At 63.2% G+C, this 23,632-nt stretch overlaps 2 protein-coding genes across 2 annotated transcripts; one reads left to right on the forward strand and one right to left on the reverse strand.

Moving 5' to 3' along the window:
• Window positions 1-2,759: 2,759 nt before the first annotated feature.
• TMPRSS13 (transmembrane serine protease 13) lies at window positions 2,760-23,615 on the reverse strand (the record flags this gene model as incomplete). The annotated part of the gene is made up of 13 exons (XM_039721757.1): window positions 2,760-3,815; window positions 3,901-4,053; window positions 4,151-4,293; window positions 4,521-4,619; window positions 5,049-5,221; window positions 5,304-5,463; window positions 5,692-5,735; window positions 5,820-5,912; window positions 6,126-6,255; window positions 6,331-6,453; window positions 7,092-7,193; window positions 7,441-7,615; window positions 23,571-23,615. Coding segments are annotated over 13 exons (1,455 nt in total), but the record flags the coding sequence as incomplete, so codon positions are not given.
• Window positions 15,270-22,041, forward strand: IL10RA (interleukin 10 receptor subunit alpha). Its single transcript, XM_039722147.1, has 8 exons — window positions 15,270-15,389; window positions 16,130-16,250; window positions 16,327-16,505; window positions 16,755-16,921; window positions 17,224-17,374; window positions 17,506-17,630; window positions 17,727-19,679; window positions 19,761-22,041. Exons 1-7 carry the CDS (start codon window positions 15,326-15,328, stop codon window positions 18,654-18,656), a joined length of 1,737 nt encoding a protein of 578 aa, XP_039578081.1. The 5' UTR covers window positions 15,270-15,325; the 3' UTR covers window positions 18,657-19,679; window positions 19,761-22,041.
• Window positions 23,616-23,632: the final 17 nt, after the last annotated feature.

The raw sequence follows: 23,632 nt of genomic DNA on the forward strand, positions 1-23,632 counted from the left end.
GCACAGCCATCTCCCCGCTTCCAGTAAAACATAAAGGGAAAATGGAGCAGCACTGGCATTTCAAGGCAATTATTCAGAGGGTCAAGAGATACAGACCAGCACTGAGGAGCTGGAAAGCATCAAGTCCCTCTAATGCATAGGGATAACAGGATAAGGCTGTCAGTTACCCTGCACAGAGGGAGGCAGGGATCAAGGCGTTGTAATCAAGTTTTGGGCTTCTCTGACCTTATCTGCCTCTGGGCTGTCATTATCCACAGCACACAGTAAAACGTGCAGGCGTCACCGTGCCCTGGGGGCTGCACCAGCACGGTGGGGTCTGCAGAGCCCTGAGCACACATGTCCCCTGCAGCAGCAGCCAGGACACAGCTGGATGGTGCTGGGTGTGCTCCGTGCTTTCCTTCCCTTGGTTCTTTATTTACAAATTCCCAAGGAGCTGCCCAAAGTGAATAGAATAAAAAACAAAAAAAAATCAGCATCATTTTTTTTTGCTGTACAAACTCAGGTAGAATAGAGATCCCAATGTGAATGTGGAGAGGGAAGAGGACAAGCAGCTCCAGCAGTCGCTCATGGTGAGCATCTCCTCCTCAGTGCTGGGCTGCTGGAGAGGCTGTGCCGAGCTCCAGCTTCTCTTCTGGAGAAACTGGGCCAAAAGTAAAGCAGAGGCCAGGCAGGAGATGCTGATTTATGTTAACAAGGGGGCTGGGCTGGCCTGCTCAGCTGTCTGAGAGAAAGGAGCACAGCCCCCGGCTCCAGCAGGGCACGACTTCATCCCAGCCTGAGCCCCTTACCCTGGAGCAGGCATCTCGTCCCCGTGGGCCTGGGGCCGGGACAGAGCCACCTGCTCTCCAGAACCTTCCCCTCCAATTTTGAGCTCTCTCCCTGTAAAGCCAGTCCCTGAAATTGCCTGCTCAGTGGCAATGCAGCCCTTGGTGCCATCAGGGACACGGCGCAGCGGAGCAGTGACAAGGCTGTGTGCAGCCATGATGCCGTGTTCACCCCAATAACACCATTTTCCAGCAGCCCAGCCGTTCCTGGTGCCCTGGATCCCTGCAGGAGCAGGGGCTGAGCGCTGCCTGCTCCCGCGCTGCCCCGCCGAGCGCAGCTCCAGCTGAACTCCACCCGTGCCAAGCGGTGATGTTACCGACCGTGGAAAGGAACCAATCCCCAACTAGAGGAAAAGCATTTTTGCAGGGAAACATCATCGCTGAAACCCTATAAACAAATCTGTTTTGACACAGCAGAACAAAGAGCTATAAAAGGAGAGATCGGGAAAACCGCGGCTAATGGGCGGTAATTCACGTGGTGCCTGCCAGGCTGTATTTTTGTAATTTGGGTCCCTTTGGGATGCTGGCCTACGATTTCCAGGGCTCAGAGGAGCTTGGGAACAGATGTGGGGCGATGCTGAGCACCCCTTGTCTCAAGGGATGCCCTGGAGCAGGACGTTGAGCAAGAAAAGGGCTTTGCAAGAGCCACGGGTGATGCCTGGGCTGTCCCAGGAGCTCCTCGGGGCTGGGCTGGCACCCACCACAGCTCTGCTCCCCCAGGAGTGGAGGCAAGGCGGTGTCCAAGGCTCTGCTCCATCTGCACGGCGTTCGGGAACAGCACGGCGGCCGTGGCCAGGCTTCACGGGGAAATAATCACTCCTAATCTGCTTAGGAGACTCCATCCCTTGGGAAAGCACAGCTTACCTGCCTGTGGGCCTGCGGGGACACGCTGCTGGACGGCAGGTTTAGAAGAAATAAATTAAATTGGTGTTAGGGGCTGAAAGCGTTTCTCTGCTGTGAGAGACTTTCAGAAGAGCAGTAACCCCTGAGGAGGAGAAACCCACAGCAGAGGAGGAAGTCCCACACGTGCTGAAATGTTTCCATTACTGCTCCCAGGAACGCAGCTCCAGCAAGATCAGCTCTTACTGGGCTCCAGTTTTTGGGTTATTCCTTCTCAAAAGATCAGTTTCTCCAGTAATGAACCACCAGGAGCTGCTGTGACTTATCCACAGAAACCCCCAGAGCCCCTCTGGACAGACCCAGGCTGGGGCTGTGACTGAAAGCCTGCTGAATTCCCACTTTAACCAGACCAAAACAGAACAGGGAAGTCGGGGCCCCGTCTCTAACTCAAGATCAGCTGCTTCTGTTTATGGAAAACTGTTTCCCTGCACAGCGAGGGCAGGCACTGCAGCAATTTCGGGGAGGAGCAGAGCCCCCCGTCCTGCTGGAGCCCAGCAGGGCTGCCCAGGCCCTTGTCCAGGTGATGAAGAGGGGGCAGTGCCCTGCCCTGCACGCTCTGTTCTTCACGGGCTCCTGCACCCTGGGAGGTTCCTGGGCTGCTCTGAAAAGGGATCTGAGGTCAGGCTGACTTGGCTCTTCCCAAAAGGCACCGAGTCCCTCCCTTTGTTTCAGTTCAGGCCCGGGCAGCCACCCAGCAGTGTCCAAATCCCCGGAGGTGAAGCAAGGCCAGGAACTCCCCCAGCCCTTCCAGCAGCGGGCAGGTGCAGCCCCAGCCCAGGGAGAGGCAGGTGCTTTCTGCACCCAAAATCCCAATACAGACCACAGCTGCCTTCTCCAGGGGAAGTGCTGGGAGCCAGGGGATGTTCCCAGGACCTGAGCAATGAAAACATCCCTTTTCTCCTGCCACCAGCAGCACCCCTGAGGGTGACGGGCAGGAAGGGCTGCTCCACCACAACCCCACTGCCCGCTCCCCAGGGATCCTTGGCACGCTGCCGCTTCCCTCCCAGCCCATCCCAAGGAGCCATCTCCACGTGGGACACTACCAAAACATTTATTAGAAGAGTGCAGGGTGGCCAGGCTCCACAGGACCCCCCCCTGCAGCTGACCACAGGGCAGGGGAGGGGAGCAGGCAGGCTCTGCTCAGCCTGGGGATCTCCTTGTGTGCCCCAGCGTCCACCAGGAGGTGAAGGCACTCGTGCCCTCGAGGGAAATGTCCCTGCTGGGGGGACATTTCGAGGGAAATGTCCCTGTGGGTGTGGGCAGGGCGGACAGGCTGCAGGCAGGAGGGAGCATGGAGATCCAGGGCTGCTCCCTCCGGGCACTGCCCACGAGGGTGATTGCCCTGAACCACGCTCCAGCGTGGCCTTTGGCAGCCGCTGCTCCTGTCACAGCTCCCAGAGCCACCCCCAGGGCTCAGAGCGCCCCAGGGGCTGCCAAACCCTGCCCGGTGTGGCTGCGGTCCTGGGAGGGAGCGCCGGCACGGAAAAATAAACAACCCAGCGTTTCTCTGGCAGGCAGGGCAAGGCACTTCCTAAATCCCTCGGCAAACACGAGAGCAGCGGCCGCCGCTCCCGGCGGGAGGAATATCCACAGCTCGGGGCTGCCCCTGGCAGCAGAGCCGCCAGCGGAGCCCGCGGGTGTGCCAGGGTGGACACAGCTGCCACATCCTCCACCCTAAGGTGACACAGCCCGGCTAAAGGAGAGAGCTCCCTCTCCACGGGCACTGCTGGCAGCCCCTCGCCCGCCGAGTGTGCCAGGAAGCACTCACACAGCCCGTCCAGACAGGTCTATTCACAGGAGAGCCACACACAGGGGGCAGGGAGGCGTCCCCAGCCAGCACGGCCAGCTGCTGGCATGGGCTGTGTGCCCCGGGGCCTGGCTGGGTGCTGTGCCCAGCCACCACCATGCCACCCCTGGCGCCAGGCCAGGGCACTTTGCAGGGGCTGGTTCCAGAGCTCGGGGGCAGCCGCAGGTCCCTGGCTGCACGGACAGTCCAGAGAGGTGGGGGTTGGCTGGTGGCATCGTGTCCTGGCAGTGGCCCGTGCCAGCCGGAGTGGCACAGTGTCCATCCTGCCCTTAGTCGTTCTCGCTCTGCAAGGGACAGAGAGGAGAGCGGGGTGGGTGAGGTGCCCCCAGCCCAGCCCCTCTCCAGGGCCGCCCTGCCCTGCCAGCTCACCTCCATTTTGCTGTAAATCCAGCTGAGGAGCTTCGTCACACGTGTGTACACCCCGGGCTTGTTCTTCTGGCCACATCCTGTCCCCCAGCTCGTCACCCCGGCCACATACCAGCGGCCATCGTCCTCGCACACCAGGGGCCCTCCGCTGTCACCCTGGCTCAGGGGGGCAGAGCAGTGAGGAGGGGGGACGGGAGAGGCCCCTCTGTGGGCACCCAGAGCGGGGCAGCTGTGCCCGGTGCCCCCAGCTCACCTGGCAGGCGTCCTTGCCTCCCTGCAGGTAGCCGGCGCACATCATGCGGGGGGTGAGGTAGCCCTCGTACACCTTGTCGCTGTTGCAGATCTTGTAGTCGATCAGCTTCACCTCGGCCTCCCGCAGCTTCGGGGACGTGTTATCTGCAAGGCAGGAAGAGCTGTGGGGCAGGGGGGGCCTCGCCATCCCCCCACCCCGGCCCCTCACCAGCGAGGGAGGAAGCGGCTGCTTCTCTCAGGTCTCATTTCTGCAAAGCTGAAATTGCTGGCAGGGCAATCCCTGAGTTATCCCGGCGGGACAGCCCCGGAGGGCCCCAGCGGGGCCGGGCTGGGGCAGGGGCTGCCTGCGGGGAGCCGCGCTCCTGCCTCACCTTCGTTCTCCCTGGTCTTGCCGAAGCCGGTGATGAAGCAGGACCGGCCGGTCTGGAAGCGCTGGCCGTGCATGGGCAGGCAGGCGGGGCGCACCTGGGCTGCAGGAGCCGCGATGGGAGCGAGGGTGACTCACCGGGGCACAAACCAGCGCAGGGAGGAGCGTGGGCGCAGGAAAGGCTGCCCACCTCATCCATCCCCTCCCTGCCCATCCCACCGGCCCCGAGTGGGGCTGGGGGCTCAGCTGAGCCCACGGCTGCGGGTGCCAAGGTGGCCACAGCAGAGCTGGATGTGTTTCAGAACAGCCTGGATGTGGCACTCAGTGCTGTGGTTTAGCTGAGGTGTTAGGGCATGGACTCAATGATCTTTAAGGTCTCTTCCAACCCAGGGATTCTGTGAATTCTGTGGATGCTCCTGCCGGCAGCAGCCCCCCACACCCCACGGCTCCCAGGACACACCTCTCAGCCCTGCCCATCTCCCTGTGCCCCAAACCCCAGCCAGCCAAGCCCAGGTGAGCTGGGTGACCTCACCTGAGAGCGTCAGTGGCCTGGAGAGCTTCATGAGGGCGATGTCGTAGTCGTCGTGGTCGTCGCTGTAGTTGGAGTTGATGATGACCTGGGACACGGGGATGCCCTCCATGGGCTGCTTCAGGTCCGACACCCCTCCGTACACCTTCCAGTCGTCCAGGATCTTCATGCTGTTCCTGGCAGGGCGAGACGGGGCAGGAGGGAGTGAGAGCTGGGCCTGGCGCTGGGCTGGGTGCCCGGGCTGGCAGCAGCACTCACATGAAGAAGCAGTGGGCAGCGGTGAGCACCCACTGGGCGTCGATGATGGTGCCCCCGCAGATGTGGATGGGCCCGTACTGCACGCTGACCTGCCAGGGCCATTTGTTCACAGAGGTCTCCTTCCCACCAATGATCCGGCCAGAAATCCTCTGCCCGCAGGCTGGGGGGGACAGCAGGGCTGGGGGAAAGGCTTGGGGGGACACACACAGCACCCCCACCACCCACAGGAGCCACACGCATTGCAGGGAACGCAGTGTTGGTGCTTTTCTGCCACCCAGAACATTTGAAGATGTCCCATTTGCCCACCCCTGTGCTGGGAAGGGGGGAAAGCGCTCCCAAGCCTGTGGAAAAGGGACCCACCCTCGGCTGTGTCCTAGCCAGTCCTTACTTGTGCATCGCAGGGAGACGTACTTCCCCGTGAGACACTGGGAGCTGCGGGAGAGAGGAGGGAGAGGCAGCCTCAGCCCCGTCCCGGGGGCACCAGGGCAGGGGCAGGGCAGCAGCTGAGCCTGGTACCTGTTGAGGCTCTGCTGGATGGTCTCTCGCTCCTCAGTCACCGTGAGGCTCTTGCCAGAGACTCGCAGGGGGATGAACTCGGTCTGGGACGCGCTGGGAGGGGAGAGGACAGGCAGTGAGGGTCCCGCCGTGCGGGCACTGCCCACCCGGTGCCTGCCCCGTGCCCAGAGCAGCGCTGCACACGCCGCCTTCCAGTGGGAAAACACAGCACAGGGGCAAACAGCACGGCAGACCCCGCACCCCGTCACGGCAGGGCTTTGGCAGGGCCCAGCAGCCCAGCAGCACAAGCCGCCCTGCAGGAATTACTTCTGAAACCCCAGCTGCCGGCAGGTCTTCCTGGAGAGGGACTCGTCCCAGTCGCTGCTGCACACCGGCAGCCACTGGCTCTCAGTGCTGGAGTAGACGTGGAGCAAGGACTCCTCGGATGAGAAACGCACTGTGGGACGGAGCGGGAGGGTCAGGCTGCTCCCGGGGCTGTCCCCACTGCCGCCACCCCGCTGCCGTGCCTCACCACAGCCCAGCTCGTCGCTCCTCTGGGAGCAGTCGACGACGCCGTCGCAGCGCACGGCGCTGTCCTTGCAGCTCTCTGCTGGCTCCTTGTACAGGATGCCCGTCTGCGACCTCCAGAACATGACTGGAAGCAGGAGAGCACCGCGCTGAGGCCAGGGCTGGCCACGGGTGAAGGGCTGTGCCCCACCTGGGTGGGCATCTGGAGGCGTGCCGGGCACAGGAGCGTTGCCCATCACTGGGTGTGAGCGTGAGGTGTGTTTGAGCAAGAGTGAGGAGCTGCTGGGCACGGGGCTGGGGGAGGACTGGCCCCCCTGAGCACCCCCAGCTGCTGCAAGCCCCTCTCCCTTCACCCGCAGGAAATGCATTCAGCCTGGGAGTGCTTCAAGCCCACGGCTGGAGAGTGGCAGCTGGAGGGTTAAAGGCATTCCCTGGGGTCTGTGCCCCTCCTGCCTGTGGACCACGATTTGTCTTGGGGAGGGCAGCTGTGGGTGCTGCTGGGTGCCCTGCTGCCCACCAGGGCGAGCCCAGCAGAAGGAAAGCCCAGCGCAGCCCCAGCCCCCAGTGCTGGCCCCAGCCCGGGCAGCAGATCTCCTCTTCCCCTTCCCCAGCTCCCGTCTCTCCACCAGATGTCAGGAACACCCAGGGAATGGCAGGAGCACATCCCTGTCTCCGGGTTTCCCTCTGGCACTTCCCAGCGTGGGCATCCCCAGGCTGTGCTGCCCCCCAGCTCCTCCGAGGCCCCTCCAGGAGCCCCCCACTCACACAGCAGGATGAGGGCCACGAGCAGCACGATGAGCACGGAGACGCAGAAGACGAGCGCGAGGCGCCGCTGGCTCATGCACGGAGCTCTGAACATGGAGGAGCCTGGCAGCAGGGCAGAGGCAGGGTCAGGGGGCAGCTGCCTCCTGGGGGCCGTGCTGCCCACCCCAGGGCTGTGGGAGAGCAGGGCCGTGCACACCCCAGTGGTCTCTGTGCCCTCCCTTGCCCCCCACACCCCTCACAGCCCAGGGAAAGTCCAGCCCGCGGCTGGCTGTGACCTCCCTGCCTCCCTCCATCCCTCCCCAGCCTGGGAGGCACCAGGGCCACGGGTCACCCTGGGTGCCATCCTCACGTGTGCTGTCACAGGCCGAGCAGGGGCTCGGGGCCGGGCCGGACTCGGGGCTGTAGGGTTTGAAGCTGATGCCCAGGACGTTCTCTCTCGGCGGCGGAGCACGGGCACCGAAGATGCTGCTGGCCGTGGAGACATGGAGCAGGCTGGGAGGGACACTGCTGGGCGAGGCAGTGCTCTGTGGGCAGAGGGGGCTGTCACCAGCAGTGGCTGCTGCCCACCAGAGTCCCCCAGCTGCCAGCTGTGGAGGTGAAAGCAGCACAGAGAGAGAGCTGAGCCCCCCTGGCACCACAACGAGCCTGCTCCTCACAGAACCACGAGCCTCACGGAGAGCCACCACCCCAGTGCCTCTCTCTGTGCCGGAACCTGAGCCACATCCCACCCAGGACGGCCAAATTCCTCCTTGTCACTGGGTTTCTCCCCTTCAGGCAGCTGAACCTCCCAAAGGCAGCACTGTGAGCCCAGCAATCAGCCGGGTATTTGGCATCGTGACAGTCACGCCGTGGCCCAGTTCCACGGGGCCAGTGCCCCAATTTATGCATCTATCCTTAATTAGCCATTTGAAAAATACAGTGCAATTTCCAGCTGTCATTTAGTAACACTTAATAATCGGTGTTTTCCAAGCCCTGAAACGTCCTGCACCCTGGAATGCTGCTCTGCAGTTGTGTCACTCCTGATCCATGAATTCACAAAAGAATGTGTATCTGTTTCCTTTCCTCAAAATACGCTCTTCCAAGTGCTCCCTTGGCGACAGAAGCCAGAGCATCTCATTTTCCTCCAGAGAGGACCTGTGAACAAACCCCAAAATAAATGCTGTTCCTCTACCTTTTGTAGGATGGATGGGGCTTGGAGGAACCTGGTCTGGTGGGAGGTGTCCCTGCCCATGGAAGGGAGCTGGAACTGGGTGAGCCTTCAGTCCCTTTCCATCCAAACCATTCTGGGGAATGAGGACTTCTGAGGGGGAGCTGCCACCCTGCAGGGACCCCTCACCACCCAGGGATGGGCTCTAAGACGTCCCTCTGGGAGCCTGTCTCTGGTTCTGGGCCCTGCACTGCTGCAGATCACCTTTCTCCATGAGCAGTCATCCCTTTCCCTGCCAGGCTGGCGAGGAGCGCTCGGGCTGGAGCTCTGGAGCGGGCAGGGCAGGGACACGGGCACAGTGGGGACACTGCTGGGAGCCCCCTCGCCCTTCCAGCTGGGTTTTGTCCCCGCTCGTGTTTCCTGCTGGGAGCCAGGAGCCCTAATGAGCAGGTGGAGAGGCTGCTGGCGCTGTGTGAACGCGCCGTGCCCTCCCCAGCCAGGCGCTGCTGCGACTTCCTGGGCATTATCCGTGAGTCACGGCCGGCGTGGCCACGCGTCCCGAGGAGCTCCGAGCCCGGGACACACCTGTGCTGCACACAGAACACACCTGTGCTGCACACACCTGTGCTGCACACCAGACACACCTGTGCTGCACACCAGAGACACCTGTGCTGCACACCAGAGACACCCTGCACACTGGGACACACCTGTGCTGCACACTGGGACACACCTGTGCTGCACACTGGGACACACCTGTGCTGCACACCAGGGACACACGTGTGCTGCACACCACAGACACCCTGCACACCAGGATACAGCTGTGCCCTGCATACCAGAGACACCTGTGCTGCACACCAGAGACACCCTGCACACATAACACACCTGTGCTGCACACCAGGACACACCTGTGCTGCACACCAGGGACACCTGTGCTCTGCACACCAAACACACACCTGTGCTGCACACCAGCACACAGCTGCCCTGCTCGGGCTGTGCCTGCCAAGCCCATCCCCGCAGAGCCGCAGCCACACCACCCCCGGCTCCGGGCCACCTGCCCTGACCAGCAGTGGCCGTGCGGGGCCACCCCCGGCACAAACCTCCTCCCAGCCCGCGGGCCTTGGCACAGCACCCTGCTGTCCCCCGGCCATGGGGAGCCACCTCCCCACCCGCTGGAGCTCCCCGGGCTCCTGTGCAAGGGGAGGAGCGGGGAGAGGCACTTTCTGTTTCACTGCCTCAGCCCCACTCTCACCCCTCTGCACCAGCCTGGACCTGCTCCAGGTTCCCCACACCCGGATTTCCCAGCCCTGCCTCCTCCCGAGGGTGCCAGGGAGCCCAGGAGAGCCCCTCAGTGCTCTCCTCGAGGCTGGCAGGGCTGGGGGTTGCCCTGCAGTGCCCTGCCCCAACAAGCATAATGCCCATTGTGGGGCATCCCTGGTACCCTCAGTGCCCGCTGTGGGTGACAGCCAGAGCTGTGGCAGGTCCTGAGCAAAGCAATGTGGGGATGCCAGGAACCTTTCCTGGGAAAAGGATTTCTCCTGCCTGCGTTGAAATGAGGTTTCTGTAAATACCCTTTTCCCTGGCATTTGTGTGCTGTCTCCACGTCCGATGTGTCACATCTCACCCTGCAGCAGCTGTAACCCTTTGCTTATCAGAACAGTAGCACTGCAATCCTCCAAAGGAGAAGCCTCTCCACCACACACAGAAAACACAGCCCAGGGAGCCAGCAACGCTGGGTGCTGCAGCACTCCCACCTGCACTGTGCAAACACATCACATGAACACCGAAACGTGCCACAGGTCAGGCTGCTCTGAGCGCTCCTCAGCAGGCAGCACATGCCCTTCCTTACACTCAGCTGCTTATTTCCTTCAAAGCCTTAAGTCTGAATAATTCTGCAGGCTGCCAGGAAGGGTAACAGCTCCTAGCACGGTGAGCAGGGCAGGGCCACTGCAGCAGGGAGAACAGCGGTGGTTTGGCACGGATGTTTCTGCTGGGGAGAGTGCATGACCCCGCTGAGCGAGCGATGCCTCCTGCCCACAAAACCTTTACTCATCCCTCGCTGGCTTTTGAGTAAAAGTCAGAGCAGGGCCGAGCCCGGATCACAGGCGCCGCTGCGGTTTGAGCCCTTTCCCCGCCGGCCTCTGCTGCTGCAGCAGCCTCAGGGGTGCCCCACGCAGAGCTGTGGGGAGGGGGCACGGCCAGCCCCTGCCTGGCACAGCCCTGGCTTTCAGGGACACTGGGGACACTCCTGGCCAGCTTTGCTCGTCTTGCAGTGAACACCACCTGTCTGCATCTCTGCTGACCTGTCCGGAGTGCAAACACCACCTCACACCCTGTCCCTGCTCCAAAGCTCGGAGCAGAGTGGGCAAGGCACCCAAAGCCAGGGCAGCAGCGCTGAGGTGCCCGTCCCCTTCGCACTGTGCACTGACCTCCCTCCACACCCTGACGTGGAGGGAAGGCCCCCAAACCAAACCCAGGGCAGGACAAGCACCAGGGGAAAGGTGATGCTGGGCTGGAGGCTGCAGGAAGGCAGCCAGCAGGCAGCCACAGTTTCGGAGTGGGAGGGAAAGCGGAAGCCAGGGAACACCTGGGTGTTGCAACCTGACCCAGGGCCCAGTCCCGGAGGAGCAGAAGGACACAGAGCTCCCAAAAACCCGGAGCATCGAGAGGGGAGGGAGGCAGGCTGGCTTCCATGAGCTGCCTCAGATCCTCCTGCCCAGCTGAGCCTGCCCTCAGCACGGCTCCAGCCTTGTGCCCAGCCTGGGAACTCCTTCCCCTGGTTGTGAAGCTCCCATTGTCTGCGGGCAGCTCAGCCAGCACACAATGGAGACATTGTCCTCTCCAGGGATAGGGGCGTCCCCAGCCTGTGAGAGCCACTAATCCCTCTGGGTGACAGTGTCCTGCTCCAGTGCCACTGCTGGGGGGAGCTGCCTGGGAGGGGACAGAGCCCAGCACAGAACAGGGTGGGAGGGCACTGCCAAGCCCCTGGCACACACAGCAGTGAAATCCCAAAGCTAGACAGTGCCACTCTGCACTAACTGAGCCAGCTGTTGACTGAGCCAGCCCGACGTGGCCAGGGACAGCTCATCCTGTGCCAGGGTGGGCACCCTTTGGGCACAGACCCAATGTGTGTGGAAATGTTCCAGGGGCTGGGTAAGCACCGCTCACCTCGCTCCACAGAGGGGCTAACAGAGGCCTGGAAGGACAAAGAGACACTGCTGCCATTGCAGAGCCAAGGGTGGCTCCTGGCACTCCTGATGGCCCATTTAACCCAAGTGACAATGGCAAGATGGCTCAGTGAGGTTGTCCAGTATTGGGCAATTGTCTCTGCATGTGGCCGTGCCAGTTCCTGCCCCACTGTCACCAAGGCTCAGCGATGCCACCCTGCTTTGGGGCCACCCAGAGCTGCGACCGCTCTCCCTCTCCTCAGAGGCAGCCAACACCCAGCACGAGCCCGCTGTGCCCCTGCCCCTGGCACCCCCAGGCCAAGGGGCAGGAAGAGGACGGTGTCAGAGCTGGCTGTGCCTCCCCGGGGCCCCAGGCACGCCGCCACCGCCGCCTTTGTCCCGGATGTCGCTGGCACGGCCGGCGCTGCTCAGCACGGTAATTACCCGCTGCCTCGCCCGGTGCCCGGCCGGGATGGATGTTTTCCTCATGACAGGATGCTCAGCAAAGCCCCACATCCAGGGCTGAGCCGGTCCCAGTCAGCCCAGCCCAAAAGGGCGCAGGGAAAACTGCCTGGAGAGGGGAGCAGCAGGGCTGTGCCCACCAGAGGAAAGTGCCGGGGGGCTCAGAACGTGCCAAGCAGCACCAGATCCCTCTGACAGCACCAGCCGGTCCCCTCAGGTCACAGCTCCAGTGTGGCAGAGCAGCCGGGAGCCCTGTGTGCCAGCACCAGGGATGCTGCTGGCCGCCCTCCCTCCAGCTGCCGAGGGGTGCCGGAGGCAGCAGCTCCTCCGGCAGCTCCCCCGGCTCCTTCTCCCTCCGGCTGCCGCGGAGGAGCAGCCGGGAGAGCAGCGGGACAGAGCGGTCCCTCCTCCGCAGCCCAGGGGAGCGCCCCGCGGAGCCCCGCACTTACCGGGGAGGTTTTGCCGTCCATGGGCCGGGATCGGGGCTGGGCTGGGCTCAGAGCCGCGGCACGGCCATGCCAGCAGCGCGGTGCCGAGCAGGGCCAGCTCGGCGGGGCCGGGGCCGGGAGGTGTTTGGCGAGCGGGCTCGTACGTCAGTGCCAGCAGCAAACCTGTCCGACCTGCCGCCCGGCTCCGCCGCCGCTTTCCCAACACAACACCTGCGCTCTGCCGGCCGGCCCGGGGACGCGGGGCACGGCCAGGGGGCTCGGAGAGCCGGGCAGACCCGGCCCCAGCGAGCAGCAGCTCCCCGCTGCCCTCCTGGCTCACCCGAGCCCCCCTTCCTCCCCTCCGTGCCCCCCTCTCACTCTCCTGTCCCGGGGATGCTCAGCCATGCCCAGCCAGGAGAATCTCACTGCTGTGAGTCAAGAATTCCCTGTTCCAAAGGAAATTAAATGCTGTTTCCCTCTGGTTTCTCTAGAGGCCTTTTAATTCCTTTGCTGATGGAGGCAATGCTTCTTCCAGTACCAGCAGAGCCTCCTGCCTGCCCCGCAGGCACAGCCTGGGGGATGCTCTGCTTGGCCAAGGACTCAGGGAGAAAAAGGTGAAAATTCCTGGATTAAAGGAGAAAAGCCTAGCTTCATCCTGTTCTTTCTGAGAGCCAGACCCAGGACCCTCAGTGCCACAGGTTTCTCCTGGCATTGCTCTTGGTGTAAGTCCCTCTTTCATCCAGCTCCCCACCCACACCAGCTCATCAGAAGGGCAGAGATGAGTAGGGACATCCAGGCTTGGAGGATTCCCCTTCCTTTTGAGGCTGGGAAGTTTGGGCTGGATCCCTCTGATCCCTCCTGCTCCCAGCTCCCAGAGGGGTTCTGGGCCAGCCCTCACTCCACAGCACACTCCTCTGCAGTTTTCACAGGCAGGAGTGGTTTTTGGGGTTTTTTGTTTGCTTTTTGTGCCTCGGCAGGCTGTGCCTGCTGAGTGCCAGGGGTGGGCAAGCACTGAGCTGCACCTCCAGGCAGCCCTGAGCCAGCTGTGCCCTCCTGAGCTGCTGAGGCCACTCCAGAAAGGGATTCTCAGAAAGCAGCTCCAGGAGCCATTCATTGCTTGCTACAAAGCCACGTACAGACAGCAAGTTCCAGGGAACAGAGAACAGTGTGCCTTGACCTCAGCAGCCTGATGGTAAATGTCAGCATGCACACAGCTCCCGGGTGAAATCCTCACCTTTCCTGCTGCTCTGAGCCCTCTCTGCACCCTCCTGCCCTCCCAGCCATTGAAGGGATCTAAAACACACAGCCAGAGCTGGCTCCACCAGCCCAGCAGAGCTGCTCCAAGCCCCCAGGCTCGAGGGAATTGGGATGAGGTTCCCTCTGCCCTGCTCTGTCCTGCGGCAGGGCTGTGCAGAACCAGCCCTCCGGGGCCATCCCTGCCCTGCACCACCTGCCTGATCCTGCTGTCACCCTGGGAAAGCTTCCTGAGGCACAGCAGGGAGGGAAATGCACAGCCCGGGGTGCTCCTGGGCTGGGTTTCTCCGTGGTGTGTCCATTTCAGGGTCAGCCACATCCCCCCAGCTCTCGCTGTCCCCTCAGCAGCCTCTCCCGTGGCCCCTGGCCGTGCCCTCCCTGCAGAGCTCCAGCCCCGGTGCCCCTGGCCATCCAAGCATTCTGCAGAACTCTCGTTCCTCCTCAGCCTCTTTCGCTTTCCTCTAAATTGCCAACTACTTCTCCTGTTCTCTGAACCGCAGGGCCAGCCCCGCCGTGCCTCTTCCACACAACTCCCACTTTCCTGCCTTCTGCTCCCGCTGCTTTTCGTTGTTGTGGCTTCCACAGAACACAGCCTGTGGCTTTGTGTGGGACTGGCCGTGCCTCATCTCGGGGCTCCTCAGCTCGTGGCTGCCAGCTGTGCCTCGGGGGCCAAGAGCAGAGTGGCAGGACATCAGTGCTCTGCTCTGGCTGGGGATAAACCCAGGGCAGGGGGGGATCTGCTGCTGGTGCTCCTGCCAGGCTGTGAGTTTGTGGCAGCTCTTGGCCTTTGTCAGGAGGATAAGGCAGGGAAAACAGGAGAAATCTCCCACTTCAGGCCTTTAGGATGGTTCTTCAAAGAGCAGCCTGCATCTCTGTGCCCACCGTGATGCTCTGACTCCGTCCACAGCACTTTTGGTTTCTCTTGCTCTTTTTGTCTGTGTTCTTTCCACTAATTCCCCAGTGGGAAATTCCTCTTTTTGAGGAAAATCACTCTCCATCACATGAGGGCCCCAGGAAAGCCCTCAAGCAAGCTCTGAGGCAAAGCAGAGCACTCGCACAGTCTGCTGGTGGCGATTCAGGTCCCAGCACCAGCACACAGGCAGGACAGCACCGTGGGCAGACCCCACAGCCATGGGGTCACAGACTGACCTGGGGGGTCACCAGAGCCCTGGGGACAGTGGCAGCCCCGTGTCACACTGGAAATCAGTGTCACCCCTGTGTGAGGGTGTTGCAGGACACAGGACAGCCCAGAGGTTCTCACTCAGCCCCAGAAAAGGAGAGAGGGGAACTGCAGGCTGAGCCCAAAGGAAAGGAAAGCCAGAACCCCTCGTGGGGCTCCAGGGCTGTCAGAACCCGGCTGGATTCAGCTGGTTCAGGACAGGACACGGTGCTGTGCTCAGGAAAGCCCCTGTGCCAGGTCACCTCGGTGCTGACACTCACCTGCGCCGTGCTTCTAACATCTCATTTCACAACAAAGCGGCAAGGGCAGAGACACCCCTTACTCTGCTTGCCTTTCTCAGCACGGCCCAGCTTTGCTCAGAAAAGCCCCAGAACTGTTCCTCCCCAGCTCTGTCGGAAAGCCCAGCCCAGGCTGAGGCTTTGCCTGGGGGTGAGTGGGTGGACAGCGAAGAGAAGTGGAAGTGACTGCTCGGTGACTTTCCTGGCGCTGTTTGAACGCCTCCGAGACGTCACTGAGCCAGCCCCCGGGGGAAAAACGAGCGCTCGGCCGCCGCCGGGGCACAGCCCGGCCCCGCTCGCCCTGCGGCCGCGGAGGATGCCATGGTCCCCTCTGCCACCGCCCTGGCGCTGTGCCTGGCGCTGCTCCTCGCCTGCCCCACGCACGGTGAGTCTCTCCTGATGGTTTTCATCCCCCTGTGGCCGGGGCTGAGCCTCACAGCTCGGGGTGGGATGTTTGGGAGGGGGAATAAGACTGGAGCCACAGCCTGGACACCTTTGGTGGGTGCTCAGCCCTCAGATCAGCGCTTGGGAGAGGGGCATGGCCAGGGCTCCCTGCTCACTGCTCGCCTTTCACTGCTGGTTGGGAGAAAAAGGCTCGGCGAGGGGCACCAGCCTGGCTTGTCCCCACTGGTGTCACCGTGAGGGGCCACAGGCACTGGGGACACAGCGCTGCGCTGGGGGTTTGCCAGCAGGCAGCAGCTGCCAGGGACACCTGCAAGGGAAAGGTGGCAGATGTCATCAGCGGGGCTTTTCTGCCAGGTGACAACGCCGAGGTCAGGCGGGAGGTGTGAAAAGTCTGGTTTCACCCAGGCAGCAGATGAGCAAAACAGGAAAGCCGAGTCCAAACAGAGCTGGTGGCGAACGGCAGGGGATAGCTCCTTTCCTGGGGCTGAAAACACCAAGAAACCCCAGCTGGGCTGTCCCAGAAAAAGAAAGAGGAAGGAGAAGAGGGGGCTGAACAAATCCTGGAAACTGGAGAGAGAAATCTGGGCAAAGGCTTGCACGTTTCGGGTGGTCAGCGCTGTCACGTCACGGGTGGTGCTGCAGGAGGCCCCCCAAGGCTCCTGGGGGCTGAGGTGGGACGGGGCTGTGCAGCCCCCCCTGAGCTCAGCGTGTGCCCCACAGGTGAGGAGCTGGCCGGGCCCCGCTCCGTGCGCTTCGTCGTGGAGATGGGGAGGAACCTGCTGAGGTGGGAGCCGGGGCACGGCTGCCCCAGCAACGCCAGCTACGACGTGGAGTACATAGTGTGAGTAGCAGCCAGGGGAGCCCGCGTCCCGCCCTGCCCGGCACCCTCTGCTCACCCCTGCTGCCTCTCCCCACAGCTACGGCTCCAGAATCCCCTGGACAGCCATCCCGGAGTGCAGCAACACCTCGGAGCACTCCTGTGACCTCACGCACTACACCCCGGACCCGAAGCAGCGCTACCACGCGCGGGTCAGGGCCGTGGCCGGGAACAGCACGTCCTCCTGGGAAAAGACTGGCAGCTTCTTCCCGCAGCAAGGTGGCGTGGGCTCTTCTCCAGCCTGTGCTGGAGCTGGGGTCGGGGTGCTGAGCTGCTTGGAAAGAGCTGTGGGAGGAATGAGAGCTGGGATATTGCCCTCCACGCCTTGCTGGAGGGCAGGGGGGTGTGCAGGGGGATGGGGCAGCCCGGGGATGGGTGGGACGGTCACAGCTCAGTCTGCTGCTGCAGGGGCTGCGAGCTGTGAGCAGGAAACAGCCCTGACCTGCTGTCTGACTGTTCTGCTTCCAGCTGGCCTTCACCTGGCCAGCCAGAGCCTCTCCGTGGTGGGCAACTCCATCCAGGTGCGGCTGCAGCTGCTGCTCCGCTCCGGGAACAGCACCCTGGAGTACAGCGACTTCCAGAAGGAAATGACCCGCTGCCACGTGTACCTCAGGAGGACACGGGACAACCACACGGTGAGACCAGCTGCTGCTCCCGCGCTGTCCCCCTCTGTCCCTGCTCAAGGGGAAAACCAGGTTGTTAAGGCAGGGCTGTCTGTAGGAGTAAATGCTGAGCTTTCTCACAGCCACAGCAGCACGGAGAGGCTTCTCTGCGTGTTTTATGGCAGAGTTTTCCAGCCCCAGTGGGGATTTTGGATCTAGCTGCTGTCATCATGATCGCACCACAACCTGGGGACTTTCCCAGGGGACAGAGGAGGAGGAGGGAGGGAAGCAGGAGCTGGGTGCTCCCAGGTTCCAGCCCGTGCTGTTCCTTGCAGATCACCGTGGTGAAGAACAGCACCGAGTTCAGCATCGGCAAGCTGTTCTGGCTCACAGAGTACTGCCTGAGCGTGGAGCCCAGCCTGGCCAACTGGGCCGTCCCCGCCGCGCGCTCGGGCGAGCAGTGCGTCACCACCGGCCACAGGGACAGTGAGTGGGGCCAGGGAAGGGGGAACCAGGGCATGCTGACCCCCCCAGCCTCCTGGGAGCGTGGGGATCCACGCCAGGGCAGGCTCTGGGTGCTGAGGAATCCCCTCACCTGGTCATGTCCTCTCTTGCAGGGAGTGCGGAGCTTCTCCCAGACATCCTCAGCTCCTCCTTCATCATCCTGTCCTTGCTGGGCCTCCTGGGGGCTCTGCTGGTGTGTACCTACACCAGGAAACCCGTGAGGACACCGTCTGCCCTGGTAAGGCAGGGACAGTGCCCTTGGGGCCAGGCTGGGAGAGGCAGGCAGCAAGCAGGGATGAAGCACAGCTCACTCTCCTCTTCCTCTCCCTCCCAGAAGTCCCTCATGAAGCAGAGCTCGCTCTGGGGGGAGCATGAGCCCCCCTCCTGGGGCAGCCTGGATGCAGACCCCGTCCAGCAGCTCTTCCTGTGGCAGAAGGAGCCCCAGCCGGGCAGCAGCCCTGACGGCAGCACCAGCACGGCCCAGCTGCCCCTGGAGCAGGGCTGGAAGCTCCCAGCGTGGCCCAAGGACCAGCTGGGGCCCACGGGGAGCAGAGACAGCAGCGGCACCAGCACCGACAGCGGCATCTGCCTGCACCTCCCTTCCTCCTCCTCATCCTCCTCCTCCCTGAGCTGCTCGGCGGACCCCCAGCCCCAGGGCTACAGGCAGCAGCTGCCCACGGCTGAGGACAGCGGGGTGGGCTTGGAGAGCCCCTGCCCTGCTGCTGCCTGCTCCTCTGGCAGCGGGAATGCCAGCCCAGGGCTGTGCCCTGGCACCGGCCAGGCAGAGCTGCAGTTCCGGGGCTACCTGCAGCAGTCCAAGGGCACCGTGGAGCCAGAGCGGGCCCCGGGGGAGGCAGAGCCCCCCTCGGGCTGGGCAGGCTCCGTGCAGGGCCCGGGCAGCAGCGACACCGCGCTGGACGTGGAGTGCCCCGAGCTGGCCGTGTCCCAAGGGTATCTGAAGCAGTGCTCCCCCGAGCATGCCCTCACACGGGACCTGGCTCCTTGGGGAGCCCCTGCCTGCGACTTCCCCAGGCAGGCGGGGCCCCCAGCGCCCACCCTGCTGAGCTGGGCAGCCCCGGCTGCTCCAGTGACCTGCAAAGGCAGCCCCGATCTGAGAACTCCCTTCGAGCTGAGCCTCTTCAGCAACAGCAACACTGCCCTCCTGGGGACGCTGCTGTCCCCCAGCCTCAGCCCCAGCTGGATCACCCTGCCCACCGTGCCCCCGGGCCAGCTCAGCGGGGACAGCAAGGACAGCCGCCTGTGACCCGTGCCCGGGGGCCACCAGCCCCGGGCTCTGACCCAACTACCTCGTCTGCCACTGGATAAGCTACTGCTGACCCTGACCGCCCAGGCTGCCAGGCCCAGGAGCACCAGCTCAGCCGCTGCGGGGCTGCTGTGCCCCCGTCCTGCCGTGGGCACCCCTCCAGCATCCCCAGCGAACGGGAGCAGGGATGGGCTGTGCTGGAGGGGCTCCTCCCGACCTCCTTGTGCCACCCAGGACACCTCTGCACCCCATGCCCTCCTCAGCAGCCCAGCACGGGGTGCAGGGCTCCCCTTGGGGCTGGGCTGGTCCCGTGCTTCACTTCCCCTTGCCTGGCCAGCCGGGCTCCTGTGCTGGCGTGCCCGTGCTGGTGTCAATCCCAGCCTTTCACAACGCTGCGGGCACAGGGCAGGCTGGCACCAGCTCCCTGCTGCTGGCAGCTCGGGGCTCCTCCTCTGCCTGACCCCACGTGGATGGACCAAGAGACTCTGCTGACCCTACGGAGACCCCTCAGCAGCCAGCCCCTCTGGGAGAGCCCCAGGGCAGGATCCGGGATGCACCCAGAGCCCGGCACGAGCCAGGGCAGCCCCACCCACACTATGGTCTGTGCTCTGCCACTGTGGGACGCAGACATTATTTATTTGTTTCATTTGTAAATACAGAAAGGACGTGGTGTTATTTATTTGATCCTTTTGTCTGTCCATCCTCTCCCAAGGCCAAGCTGAGCTTCCTGTTTCCACATTTGGACGTTCCCCATCAGCACGGGGCAATGAGCCTTTGCCTCGTGTGGGGAGGAGCATTTCCACATCACAGCTGGGACAAGGAGAACCAAGCCACTCTCCAGGAGCTCCTGGGGAATTTGTGGGGGCAATCACCACAGGAGCAGCAGGGAAAAGGAGCTGGGCTGCTCCCAGCGATCCCACAGGGATGCCCACCCCATGGGAAGGACAGGAGGACAAATCCAACCCAGGGGGGAGGAAAGAAAACAGTCAGGGCTCTGCTCAGCCACGCGGTGCTCAGCCACAGGTTGGGCTCCATGACGGACAGGAGGACAAATCCAACCCAGGGGGGAGGAAAGAAAACAGTCAGGGCTCTGCTCAGCCACAGGTTGGGCTCCATGATCTCAGAGGCCTTTTCCCAACAAATTGATTCTGTGATGCTGTGACCAGCTGTCATCAGGACAGAAACAGGATGAGCCCCAGCCCTGGGTCACCCTCCAGGTGTGAAGGAAGTTTTTCCAAAAGTCACTCCATTTCCAGGAACCCTCAGGGTGGGAAGTAAAACTGCTGGTGGAAACTCTCCTCGGGGAATGTGGTTTTCTGGTGAAGGGTTTGGGGTTTATTTTCAGGTTTTCCAGCGCAGGGAGGAGGAGAGGGCTGACCCTTGCTGCGTTTCCTCCTCTTACATCTCCCACGTGAGATCCAGCCCTGCATCCCACGGGGAGGTGGAGGGCACTGGGAGCCTCCTCCTGCCCCTCCACTGGCCCCATCTCTTCTGCCTCTGCGTAATTTGGGGGCTAGAACTTTTTGCTTTCTTTTTTTTTTTTCTTTCAACTTCCTCTGGAAATCAGAGTCATCAAAAGCATGACACTTTTTTTGTTGTTTTTCTTTTAAACGCCGCTGACGTCGGGCCCCACGGGCGGATCCTGCGTCACGCAGGGCTCTGCTGGTTCCTGCTCCCCACGGAGGGCTCCCAGCCCCCGGGAGATGGCATTTCCCCCTCTCCTGGGCAGGCAGAGATCTCCTTCCAGCCAGGAGAAAGCTGCAGACCACAGGGTTTAGCTTCGATGGCCGAGAGCAGAGCCGCTCCCTCTGACTCCCTGGAAATCCCACTCTGTCCTACACACGTGGCTCTCGTGAGTTTTTCTTTTTCTTCTGAGAGAAAGTTGCAAAGAAATGAATCCCAAGGCCCCCTCCAGCCCTGCTGGCCAAGCAGAGCCCCTCTCTGTGACCGCAGAACGTCCCCACGGCTGTTCCTGTGCTCCAGGAACTTCCACAGCCGCTTGTTCTGCTGGGACCGAGGGCAACTGGCCCTAAAAATCCAGGAGGAACTTCCACAGGGGCTTTCTGAGGCGTCTCCTTGCACTGGGAGTGTGGAGAACCAGCTTCCATGTTGGTGGATGGAGGAGGAGGAGGAGGAGGACTGAGACAGATTTCCCGTTTCCCCGCGGTGTTTTCCGAAGTTGCAGAAATCCAATCAGCCAGTTCTGAGCTCCTCCTCAGCTGCTTCCCCGAGGAACAGCCTGCTGCCAGCTCTCTGGGTGTGCAGGAGGCTGCGAGGCCTCTGAGCCGTGGGGAACGTGGCTGTTTTCTCCAGGATGTTGAGGAATCCTGGGATAAGCTGCATCCTCTTCCTCCACGCCAAGCCCAGTGCTGTTCCAGGCACCTCCTGTGCCTGAGAACTGCAGGTGGAGGAGATGCCCAGGGAATTGTGGAGTTTCCCTCTCTGGAGATGCTCCAAACCCACCTGGGTGTTCCTGTGTCACCTGCTCCAGGTCACCTTGGGCACCAGGTGGTCCCAGAGGTCCCTTCCAGCCCCAAGGACTCTGTGATTCTGGCAAGTTTTTTTAGCAACAGAAACTGCGCCGTTTCCATTTCGGTTGGAATCCAAAAATTGCAGGGGCTGTTTCTTACAGAAGTGAAAACGGAGGAATTCCCCCTGGTTGCTTTTTCTGTTGGGGCTGGGCTGAGAGTAAGAGGCAGGGAGAGGAAGCTCTGCAAGAGCACCCAGGCTCCAGCCCCATCCCTCTGTGCCCGGCCACATGTCCCATGCCAGGACAGCAGGGAAGGAAACACAACCAAAACCTGTGAGGGGAAAAACCCAACCCAGAGCTCAGGGAAAGCCTCTGAAGGGCCAGAGCCACAGGCAGGGCTTGTGCTGAAAAACCTGGGCACTGCCCTGAGGAAAGCTGTGGTGGCCAGGGGCTCCAGGAGCACAGCACTGGGGAGCAGGGGCACCAGGGGATGTCCTTCCTACCTGCCCAGCAGCCCAGCTGCCACCTCACGGCCTCTGCTTGTGGAAGGGCTCGTAGCCAGTGCCCGAGGTGCCCAGCGAGCCGCTGATGCTGAACGGGGGCACCAGCTCCAGTGCCACCGACCCCAGCCCGCTGCAGGGACAGCAGGGGGGTCACCACGCTGCCCACCCCCAGCCCCTGCCAGCAGCAGGACCGGGCGGGGAGGGGCTGTGGCACCTCGGCACAAGGAGAGCTGTGCCTGGTCCCCCCGGGGTGTCACTCACCGCGAGTGGTACAGGCTGAACACAAAGTCAGGCCCTGGGAGGCACGAGGGAGAGGAGGGAGGGGTGTCAGGGCCCCCCTTTGCTTTGCCGGGAGTAGCAGGCTGGGGACAGGCGGGACAGGCAGCAGGACAGCAGCAGGACAGCGCTGTGCATCCCCCTCCTCACCTCAGAGTGCCCCCAGCCCCCTGCACCTGGGGTTCCATCCCCCGTGTTCCCCACACCCCCGGCCCTGTGCTCTGAGCCCCCCTGTCCCCTGCCCTGTCCCCCACCCTGTCCCCTGCCCTGTCCCCCTGTCCCCTGCCTTGTCCCCTGCCCTGCCCTACTCACGCCGCTGCCCGCGGCCCCGCCGGTACCAGCGGATGAAGGTGTAGCCAAAACTGGCCAGGAAGAGCAGGGCCAGCCCGATGCCCAGGACGACCCCGATCACCTTGACGGGCTCTTGTCCTGCAAAGCAGAGCGGGGAGGGGCTCTGAGACAGACCTGGGGGGCCGGGGGTCCCGCTTGTCCCCGCAGGGCCCAGGACAGCCGGGAGCAGGGGTACAACCCTCCAGCATGGGCTGTCCCCCCGGCAGGGCTGCCAGGAGCGCGCACAGAGGGTTCTGCTGTCCCCAAAGCCCCCCGAGGAGAGCCCCGCTGTCCCCAGGTGAGCTGCCAGGTGGGACTGTCACCGGCAGGGAGGTGGCCGCCCTGGCCGTGCTTAGCCCGCTGCTGGTGCCGCTCACGCCCCGGCGGGGCGATGCTCCTTCCCTGGCGGCGCCGGGGCCATTCCTGGGCTGGCAGTTCCCTCTAGAGGATGTTTTTGTCAGGAGCAGCAGCCGGGCTGGGGCGGGACGCGGACGGGGCGGTGCGGGACCTGCGCGGGCTCCGCACCGCCCATCCCTGCGCTCCCTGAGCGGGGTCTGGCAGAACCCAGCACCGATCCGTGCCCCCGCAGCCGGCACAGCCCCCGAGCATCGATTGCTGCCGGGCAGCTCTGCGGGGCTGTGCCAGGAGGGCACCGGGGGTGTGGGCACTGCCCAGAGGAGGGCACAGCCTCGGGATTCAGTGCGGCACTCCCCGGGGGCGAGGAGACAGCGGAAAGGGATGACCTAAGAGCAGCTAAATTTAGGCAGATGCCAGCGGAGTGAGGACATTTCCCCTGTGGTGGCGGTGTTTACACAGCGAGCACGGCCGCAGCGCGTCCTGGCGGGACGGACAGACAGCCGCAGAGCTCCCAGGGCTCGCGGGAGGAGCAGGACCTGCCCTGCCCTTGCTTTCCCTCCCAGCCGACGCTCCTGGCAGCGCTCAGCGTACGTGGGTGGCCGCTTTTCCTGCCGGGGCAGGGGCGAGCGGCAGCGCCGGGACCCCCGGTGAGGGCGAGGTCCGGGAGCCGTGAGTCACGGCAGGAGCTGCGTGGTGCAACAAGAGCCTCCCTGAATCAGCCGGCTGCCGAAACTGCCCCGTCCCCACGCCCACGGCCCGTGGGAGGGTGACGTGCCCAGGCCCTGCCCCGTGCCCTGCGTGGGAGGCGTCCCTGCCCTGGCACCCTCGGGAGCATCCCCGGGGATGGCTCTGAGCAGCACTGCCCGGGCACAGCGAGCCCCAGCCCACGGGGGAGCAGGGAGGAGGGTCACCAAAGCACTGCCCGTGCCGTGAGCCCCCCACCTCTGCCCCCTGAGGGGGCAAAGACCCCCCACTCACCTGCCCGGGGGTCCATGTCCCGTGGTGTCCCACGGGAGCTGCTCTCGGTTATCCCAGCCTGG

Source organism: Passer montanus, unplaced genomic scaffold (assembly GCF_014805655.1).
Source record: "Passer montanus isolate IOZ18808 unplaced genomic scaffold, ASM1480565v1 scaffold47, whole genome shotgun sequence".
Classification (NCBI taxonomy): Eukaryota; Metazoa; Chordata; class Aves; order Passeriformes; family Passeridae; genus Passer; species Passer montanus.